Raw genomic sequence first — 10,369 nt, forward strand, 5'->3', positions numbered from 1 at the left:
AATACCACATCCATCCTTTCCAACTTTCACTCACCAAGGGTCAGGCTTAGATGAATGTTCAAAATGCTTGTTGGAACAGCAAATGAGTAGAGGCTTCACTTTAATCCCCATTTCAAAATGTACTATCTAATTCCATTCTGGGGATAAAAGAGTTTCAGATGCCCACACTGGCTCTCCCCTCCCATCTCACTCCAGCCAGATGGGGAGGTAGGAAGAGCTCCTATCCCTCCACTGTCTGATTAGAGATTCCCCACGAGCTGTCACAGATCTGTCACAGGGACTGAGGAGAGTCCAAGAAGGGCAAGAAGAATTGGCAAAGGATTGAAGCAATCAGGAACTGGGCTGCCTGCTGCAGGGGAGGAAGAAGGAGGGGCCATCTTGACATCAGAGCTTGGTGAACTCTACCTGCCCCCATGCAGTTTCCCATGGGCCCTGCCTGCATTTTCTTGAGGAAAGGCATTGCTGAGAAGCAGCGGGTGAGGTGGCAGGAAGAGCAAGGGAATCTGGGGCATGGGAAAAACTGGTGCGCAAATGCTGAGCAACAAAGGGAGCAGGTGGAGAGAGCGTGAACTGAGTTCAAGTCGCACCATATGGATACAAAGATCAGCAATCAGAAGTCAGGAGCAAAGCAGGATGGTGGAGTGAGAGGAATGTAAAAGGGATTGGGATGGAACCATTCTTGATAACATCATTGTTTTATAAATCATACGGTGGTGATGATGGTGCTGCTGCTGCTGCTGCTGACAATGTTGATGGTGATGGTAGTGATGATGGGGATGACAGTGGTGATAGTGATGGTGGTGGTGCTGCCGCTTCTGATGATGATGGGTATAGTGATGGTGTTGATGACGCTGATGATGGTATTAAAAATAGCTACTGCTTATTAAGTCTTGCTGTGTGCCTAGTCCTGTGCAAAAGACTTGGTGGCATTCAATCCTCAGAATAGCACATGAGGTTGGGTATGATTTCATTCCTGTTTTACAAGGGAGCAAATTGAGACCATTAAATCATGAAGTATTTTGCTTTAAGTCTATACAGTTAATCAGTAGCACAATTTATGGATCTACCTATTTATTTACTTAAAATTTATTTAATTTTTAAAATTTATTTATTTATGAAAAATACTATCTTTTCTCATTTTACATACCAATCCCAGTTCCCGCTTTCTCCCTCTTCTGGCTCCCTCCACCTTCCCCTCTCCCCAGCCCCATCCACTCCACAGAAAGGGTAAGGCTTCCCGTGGAAGTCAACAAAGTCTAGCACATTGCTTTGAGGCAGGACCAAGGCCCTCCCCCACTATATCAGACTGAGTAAGGTATCCCTCCAAAGAGAATGGGTTTCAAAAACTAGTACAAACAGTAGGGATAAATCCTGATCTCACTGCCAGTGGCCCTGCAGTCTGCCCCAGCCTCACAATTGTCACCCACACTCAGAGGGTCTAGTTCGGTCCTATGTTGGTTCCCCCACTGTCAGACGAGAGTCGGTGCGCTCCCATTAGCTCAAGTAAGCTGTTTCAGTGGGTATCCCCATCATGGTCTTGACCCCTTTGCTCATATTATTGCTCCTCCCTCTCTTTGACTGCACTTTGGGAGCTCAGTCCAGTGCTCCACGTATTTAGTCCTGTTTGATTCTTAGGAACATGTTCTTCATTGTAAGCCTTTAAAATCACCAGAAAGGGGAAGAAAAGAAAGGAGAAGGTAAAAAGGGAGGGGAGAAGATGAAAGGGAAGAGAAGGGGAGGGAACATGAGTCAAGGTGGGGCAAGGCAGGGCAGGGAAGAGAAAACAGGAGAAAAGAAGTGAAGGGAAGATAGGGGAAGGGAGAGGGAAGAGAGCTGAGGGAAGGTAAGAGCTTGCATGGGAAGAAAAGAAGAAGAATCCAAAGTGAGGAGGTCTCCAATTTTAAGGTTGATAAGGAGTAAATTCCCAGGCACTATGCCTGCTAACCTGAGCATACCTCAGGTGTGCTCGTGGGTAGAGAACAATGACCAGCAATTCTCAGATGTGAGACTGACACCAAATATTCATGAAGCACTCTGAACACTGGTTTCACAAAAGGGGATGCTTACTGGAAATGAGGATGGAGGTGCTGGAGTCGGTGGGATGTAGCAGAAAGAATTGGGCATGGGAGCCAGGAGACCTATGTCTGACCTCTGAGTGATCTCAAAGGAGTATGTGTGTCATACAAGCAGAAGAGGGTGTTACTTCAGGGGAGAAATGGGACTGGGGAGAGAGGAACATGTGCTAGAGGTGGTGGTGGTGCAAAGACAGCAAAGGTCGGCGATGCAGATGTGTGACAACATCACAGCGCAAACCCGTTTCTTTGTTAACAAAAACTCATTTCTTAAAAGGATGAAATGGCTGAGTATGTATCTTAGCTGGTAGAGTTTATCTTGCACATATGAGGCCCTGGGTTCAATTCCCAGATCCATAAAAAGGGGGTGTGGTAGGAAGTTCCTGTAACCTCAGTGCCTGGGAGATGAAGGCATGAGGATCCGAAGTTCAGAGTCATTTTTGGCTACTAGTCTGGGCTACATGAGACTGTCTCAATACATACATACATACATACATACATACATACATACATACATACATACATACATAATAGAATAGAATAGTTCAATAAGGGCCAGTGAGGGCCAGCAGGTCAAGGCACCTGTTGCTAAGTCCAAAGACCTGAGTTCTATCCCCAGGATGAAGAAAGGAAAGAACTAACTGCCTCAAATTGTCCTCTGATACCTCACAAGTACTTGGAAAATGCTTGCATTTCAAAATGATTAAATAGGCAAATAAATAAAAGGAAAACAGGATTAATTGATTTATCTCTCCCTTGGAGGGGGATATTCTACATATGAACTGTGTGACCTTTTGTAGGCTCATTAATCTCTCTGTTTTTCAGCTTCTTATGAGTGAGATGAGAATATTTGAGTTTATCTCACTGACATGGTTCTGAGGTTTAAATACAATGAAAGAGCTTGACACAGACATCCCTCTGAACACAATAGATGAGGCATATTTTCTTCATCTAGAGAAGAGGTTCCAACTCTCTTATGTTTAGGACAGTCAGAGATTAAGATGCAAGGATAGGAGACAGGAAAGGGGAGGGGAGGGGAGAAAAGGGTGGTCAGAGAAGAGCTGGGGATGGGAGGTGGAGATGGAAGGAGGAAGAAGAAAGTTAGTGGAAGAGCCGTGAAGGACCAGAAAGCTTGATAGAACAATGAGCTTGTCTGGGGAAGTGGGACTTCTCCAATCTCTTGTTCTTGTGTTCCTTTCAGGAGAGGCCACTGGGACAGGATGAGATTGATGGTAACTCCTTGCTCAAATGCTCTTCCATGTTAGCCACCCACATCTGCCCTCTCCTGCATTTTTGTGTAAATTCTTTCATGTGAATATTCCTTTCCTCCCTCTCCCTGTTAAATGTAATTTGCACAGCTCATTCTGTGTCAGTTTAGGATCTGCTTTCCGAGTATCAATGGGGTGTGTCTGCCTCATTTGAAACTCAGAAATGATAAGTTTTAGAGCGATTTAAAAAACGTTGCTATTTTTTCCTTTGGTTGGTTTTGAGATCCCTTGTAACTTCACTCAAGACTCTGAGGACTTCAGTGCTCTCAGGGGTTACCTCACTAGCACATTTTACAAATCCCTGCTTTTTCAAAAACGAGTCATTCAGTTCATTAAATGTATTCTTCAGACACAGTTTCTTTGTAGAATACATTTAATCTCTAGTTGTGTCTTACTGATAATTTCAAGAGATACCAGTCTTCTCTACTGACTGTTTCAGGTTGCTCTACAACTAGCTCTTCTCTCTTCATTTTTAGAGCTCCGGGAAGCATTTCTTGAATTTGACAAGGACCGAGATGGGTTCATCTCTTACAAGGATTTGGGCAATCTCATGAGGACGATGGGTTACATGCCTACAGAGATGGAGTTGACTGAGCTGGGCCAACAAATCCGCATGAACCGTGAGGGCAGGGGTCGGGGACATGCCCAGAGTTGGGACAGGGTGGGAGTGAGAAAGGTGTTCAGGTTGAGAGTAGCACTTTAAATAGGAAGGGGGTTAAGGGGAAAGAGCTGCCTGCCAGCAAGCATCTTTGACGGTGCTGCATTTGAAGTGGTTAGAAAGAGGATTCCAAATGAGGAGCAGAAGGAGGGAGAACATGAGCAAGGAAATCAGGACCACGAGGGATGCACCCACCCACTGTGACAGTGGAACTGATTTATTGGGAGCCCACCAAGGCCAGCTGGTCTGGGACTGAATAAGCATGGGTTGATTCTGGACTCTCTGAGCATGGCAGACAATGAAGGCAGATGAGAAGCCAAGGACAATGGCACTAGGTTTTGATCCTAATACATGAACTGGCTTTGTGGGAGCTTAGCCTGATTAGACACTCACCTTCCTGAACGTAGATAGAAGACCTTCGTCTTCCCGCAGGGCAGAGAATTTGGACTGCTCTTCAGTATCGAGAGGGAGGGGGAATGGTGTGGGGGGAGGAGAAGAGGAGTGGGGATAGGGGGAGGGGAGTGGGGGGAGGAGGCAATATTTGGGAGGAGGGGAGGGAAATGGGAAACGGGGAGCAGGTGGAAATTTTAATTAAAAAAGAATAAAAAAAAAATAAAGATGGATCTAGATACAAATTTTATCGTTAAAAATGTTAATGATTAAAAATATCATGTGTGTTCGGGCGGTGGTGGCGCACGCCTTTAATCCCAGCACTTGGGAGGCAGAGGCAGGCGGATCTCTGTGAGTTCGAGACCAGCCTGGTCTACAAGAGCTAGTTCCAGGACAGACTCCAAAACCACAGAGAAACCCTGTCTCAAAAAAACCAAAAATAAATAAATAAATAAATAAATAAATAAATAAATAAATAAATAAAATGACATTTGCCGGGCGGTGGTGGCGCACGCCTTTAATCCCAGCACTCGGGAGGCAGAGGCAGGCGGATCTCTGTGAGTTCGAGACCAGCCTGGTCTACAGAGCTAGTTCCAGGACAGGCTCCAAAACCACAGAGAAACCCTGTCTTGAAAAACCAAAAAAAAAAAAAAAAAAAAAATATCATGTGTATGAATGTTTTGCCTGTATTTACATTTGTGCACCAAGTATGTGCCTGGCACCTGCAGAAGCCAGAAGAGGGCGTCAGATTCCCTGGAACTGGAGCTACACACAGTCATGAACTACCATATGGGTTCTGAAAAATAAACTCAGGTCCTCTGCAGGAGCAGACTGTGCTCTTAATAGCTGAGCCGGCTCAGCTTCCCACTTAACAATTTCAAATTGCATTTATATATTTTGTGTGTTGGTGGAAGAGGGGGTACATGTGAATGCTACAGCGTCTGTGTGGTAGTCAGAGAATAATTTGCCAGAGTCAGTGGTCTCCTTTCACCATGTGAATCCTGGGGATCAAACTCAATGTCATCAAACTGAACAGCAAATACTTTTTACCTGAGAAGCCATCTCCCTGGCCTATGAGTCTATCTTTTATTATTTACTCCTTGTGACCATTTTGAACAGTGGGATATTTCTGGAATATCCCTGGTTTTTATAGTTTCCCTATCAATCAAGCAGAGATATGATCATGGCTTACTTATTCATCATGTTGTAGAAAGTATGCCACTGTGGGAAAAGTCGTATTCCCCAGTGAGCCCTTACCATATGTAGGTTCTTATCAGTAGAGTAGCTTGATGGATGTTGAATACACACCTGGACTTGGATCCAGTGTTACTGAGTAGCACTGTTTGGCAATGCATCATTAAATGGAAACCTAAGTTGATTCTGTGATTGAATCGAGAATTACCCTGACTCCTAGGCATGAATGTGAGTTAACAAGATTGAATTCCATGTCATAATAGAAGAGACTCAAAGAAAACCCTTAGCATGCAGGAAGATGGCAGCTGACCTATTCTGACTTAAATGGGAAAGTGCAGGGATAGAAGCTCAGAGCCTATGGAATCCTGGCTAACCATGCTCTTTCTTCCTCAGTTGGTGGCCGTGTAGACTTTGAAGACTTTGTGGAGCTGATGACCCCCAAACTGCTTGCAGAGACGGCAGGGATGATTGGTGTCCAGGAGATGAGAGATGCCTTCAAGGAGGTGAGTTAATAACTCCATAATGCTGAGAGGGGTGCAGGAGACCTCAAGGCGATAGTTTTATTAGTCCATACCATGGGCGGTTGAGATTAGATACAAAGGTAAGGAGAATCATATATTCCAAACACTTGGCAATATGTATTCATCTTATATAACCCTTATATACAATATTAGGAGTAAGCACACACTTATTCCCATCATACATATGAAGAACCCAGAATCAAGGATCGCAAATGATATCCAACACCCCACATTACCCAAGGTAAATTCTGGAGCCTTTCATCTTAGTTCCTGCAACAGGAAGGAACAATCTATGAGTTTGTTATTTCCAGAAGGGCAGAACTATTCTGGGGAAGAAAACTTCTATTACCGAGGCTGTAGGACAGGAAGATGTTTGTGGAAGGGAGGTAAGTCTAACTGCTGAACATAACAAGAAACAGACAGGGTCTCTAGGATCTAGTGGCATGGCTCAGTGGTAGAGCCTCTGCCTAAAATCCCCCAATGAAGGGTTGGGATGTGGCTCAGTGGTAGAGCCCCTGCCTAGAATCTCCCAGTGAGGGGCTGGGGTGTGGCTCAGTGGCAGAGCCCCTGCCTAGAATCCCCCAGTGAGGGGCTGGGGTGTGACTCAGTGGTAGAGCCCCTGCCTAGAATCCCCCAGTGAGGGGCTGGGGTATGGCTCAGTGGTAGAGCCCCTGCCTAGAATCCCCCAACCAGGGGTTGAGGAGCGGCTCAGTGGTAGAGCCCTGCCTGGAATCCCCCAGTGAGAGGCTGTGACTCAATGATAGAATATCTACCTAGAATTCCACAGTGGGGGGTTGGGGAATGGCTCAGTGGCAAAGCACCTTCTTAGAATCCCACAGTGAGGGACTGGGAGTGTGGTTTTGCAGTAGAACACTGCTTTAGTATGTGCAAGGCCTTGGTCCTTCTTTTACTTTCATGTCACATGTATTCTGTTATTTTCTTCCCTCTTTTCTTCTCCCTTACAAATCCCTCTTCTCTCATTGTCTGCATTCTAGTATCATGACATACACATGTATATACATACATACTCAAATTTAAATCTATGTTGCTTGTATGTGAGAGAACATCTGATTTTTGTCTTTCTCCATCTGGCGTATTTTGTTTAACACAATTGTTTCTGTATTATTTATCTTCTTGCAAATGTCATAATTAAAAATTTTAATGGATGAATAAAATTGTCAAGGAATAAATATTCTATCAAACATTTATAATAATATAATAGTCATAATAACTTATAAAATATATTGATAATTGATAAGAATAAGAACATGGGGTAAGTAAGATAGCTCAGTGGGTAAAGGCACTGCCAAACCTGATGATCTGAGTTCAATCCCCAGGACTCACATAGTGGAAGGAGAGAAACAACTCCTGCAAATTATCCTCTGACCTTCACAGGTGCACCATGGCATGCATGTGCCCACACATGTGCCCACACACAAACAAACAACAAATGTAATAATTTGTTTAAGGACATGGAAAACAAACAAAAGCTAAGAAGAACTAGGAAGCTCCTGACTGTGATGGGTATCTGTCACAGTAGTTGTGATGATTCCATGAATCCATGCATATGTCTAAACTCATCCAGTTGTGTGCATTGTACATATCTTTAGATATCAACTACATCCCAGCAAAGTTGTTAAAAATAATGTAGATGCAAATTTAAAAGAAGCCCTATCCTATCCTTGAGGAGCTAACATTCCAGTTGACGACATGTCCTTAGTTCCTGACCTTTATTGAGCGGCCTGGAACCCCGACTTTCTCTGAGGCTGTATCACCACTGAAGCTGATCTAGCTTCATTGTTTCTGTTTAGTTTGATACCAATGGAGATGGGGAGATCACACTGGCAGAGCTGCAGCAGGCCATGCAGAGGCTGCTGGGGGAGAAGCTTACACCTCGGGAGATTTCCGAGGTGGTACAGGAGGCTGACATCAATGGAGATGGCACTGTTGACTTTGAAGGTAATGTACTGGACAGAAATCCAGGAATCTACATCTGTTCCTCCACCATGAGTTCTCCAAATCATTATTCCTTAGACTTCTCCAAGTTTGCGCTTGAAGGTATGTTCTAGTTTCATTTCTGTTGCCGTGATAAAACAGGTCACTCACTGGTCTTTGCTCAGATAGCTTTCTCATGCAGAAACCACCTGCCCAGGGAATGGTGTTGCCCACAGTGGACTGAAACCTGTTGCATCAGTTGGCCACCAAACAATACCCACAGATATGTGCGCAGGTGATCTCATGATGGCAGTTCTTTAGTTGAGGTTTCCTCATCCCAGACAACTCTAGACTGTGTCAAGGTGATAATAACTATAAACTTAGTACACTATGGGTTCATAGCTGAAGGAGGCATAGGTTGGCTACATCAAGTTTAAATTGTGATATTCTCTGGTTTAAAGTACTTAGCATCTAGTTATTGCCTTTAGACATGGGACCATGTGTAGTCTGTTCTCCAAGTCCATGCCGCTTCAGCCCACCCAGTCCTGTCTTCTTCAACCTTGCTGTGAATTGTTGTGCCCTGGGGAAATGTGTTTCCTGTTGCACATCCTCCAACTTCTCTTCCTTTGTATCACATGCCCTGTCTACTTGTTGCACTTCTAAGACTTCCGTATCCCTCAAGGACACATGCCAATCACCAGTTGCTAAGAATCTTCCCTTCCCCTTGCCTGAGTACATTAAACCTGACTGTGAGCCTTCTAGACAGTTTTTCTCTTTTACATGGAACTTACCTTGTGTTTGTTTCCAGGCTGCAGGCCAGCTGAGGATCTCCCACTCACCCCTTCCTTTTGCTGGTGTTTGTGTGTGAAGCCAACGTACCATATATGTGTGTACACACACTCACAGAGATCAGAGGAGGGCACTGGGTGTCCAGCTCTGTCACTCTCCACTGTATTCCCTCTAGACAGAGGCTCTCTCTGAACCTGAAGCTAGGCTGGTAACTTGCAAGCCCCAGCAGTCCTCCTCTTACCACCTCCTACAGCCCTGTGGCTATAGGTGCACACTGGAATTTTTAATGTGAGTACCAGGGATTCAAACTGAGCTCCTCATGCTTTTGTAACAAGCACTCCTACCCACTGATCCAGCTCCCCAGCCATTTAAAAGCCGCGTTGGGCACCGCACCACATCTGCTCTACAAGTCCCCAAATGGAAACTTAATAAATTTGTTAGGTACCTGCTAAAATTTACCAGTCACAGATGTACCTTGTGCAGCAGTGAAAATGGGAAAGAGGTGGAGGTGAGGCTATCAGACATATGTGTAGGCCAACTATAAGCAAGGGAAGGATAAAATGACCTCAAGATATGGTGGAGCCAGCAAATTCATCTGCCATTACATCTAGACAAAGTAATGGGCAATCTGTTCATTCAGGGCATCCCATTCACTGTGCACTTGGACCACAATCAGGCCAGTGTCCCTTACTAGCCTCTATGTCTTTTCTGTAAGATGGCATCAGGAGGTCTGAAAGACGGAACAAAGGTTAGAGATAGAGCCCAGTGGGTAAGAGCATTTTCCTGAGGTCCTGAGTTTGGATACCTAGCACCCATGCAAGAAAAAATTCAGGCATGAGCACATGCCTGTAACTGGTGGAGGACAGAGGTGGTGATCAGAGGTTCACTGCAGTCCCTGGTCAGCAGCTTAACAAAGAATTGGTGAGATAGGTCTGGAGAGATGGCTCAGTGGTTCAGAGTGTTAGCTGCTCTTCCAGAGGACCCAGAACCCATGGCAGTTCCCAACTCCAGTTCCAGTGAGATCTTCTGTTCTCACCAGGCACTGTATACATGTATACATTGGCAAAACAGCAATACCCATTAAAACAACAACAACAACAATTAGTGAGCCCCAGGTTCAGTGAGGGACCTATTTTCCAGGGAATAAGATGTGAAACAAGTTGCTTTCACCAAGAGGAACTTCACAGGAAATTTTCTTTTTCAGAGTTTGTGAAGATGATGTCTCGTTGAAGAGGTAAGAAGCTGCAGACACATGCTGCCTTGTCAACATGGGTTGAATGCTTGTAGAGGTCTGGATTCCCAGGGGTACTTGGGTGGAGGGTGAAGGGTGCAGGGTGGAGGGTGCAGGGTGGCTGTGGACTTGCCATGATGTGGACTTGGGGATGGCTGCAAACAGTTGTTTTGCTACTTGGGAGAAGAGACGTGTACAGCAAATGTAGAAGGGAGAATATGTACATAAATATGAATTGTACTCTGATCAGTTGCCACTCAAACATTCCAGGGGCCATGACATCTTTCCCTAATTCTCTGTTTCCCACAGAT

The 10,369-nt window shown here is 44.9% G+C and overlaps 1 protein-coding gene across 2 annotated transcripts; it reads left to right on the top strand.

Annotated features, from left to right (window-relative positions):
* The first annotated feature begins 413 nt into the window (after positions 1–413).
* Positions 414–10,057, top strand: Cabp5 (calcium binding protein 5). Of its 2 annotated transcripts, none has more exons than XM_057762684.1 (6): positions 414–476; positions 3,274–3,304; positions 3,817–3,960; positions 5,976–6,085; positions 7,915–8,062; positions 10,032–10,057. In XM_057762684.1, the coding sequence occupies exons 1-6, from the start codon at positions 414–416 to the stop codon at positions 10,055–10,057; spliced, it is 522 nt and encodes a 173-aa protein (XP_057618667.1). The 2 variants fall into 2 exon arrangements, with proteins under 2 accessions (XP_057618667.1, XP_057618668.1); XM_057762685.1 differs by having other exon boundaries at positions 3,277–3,304.
* The last annotated feature ends 312 nt before the right edge of the window (positions 10,058–10,369 follow it).

Source organism: Chionomys nivalis, chromosome 2 (genome assembly GCF_950005125.1).
Source record: "Chionomys nivalis chromosome 2, mChiNiv1.1, whole genome shotgun sequence".
In the NCBI taxonomy this organism is placed as follows: Eukaryota; Metazoa; Chordata; class Mammalia; order Rodentia; family Cricetidae; genus Chionomys; species Chionomys nivalis.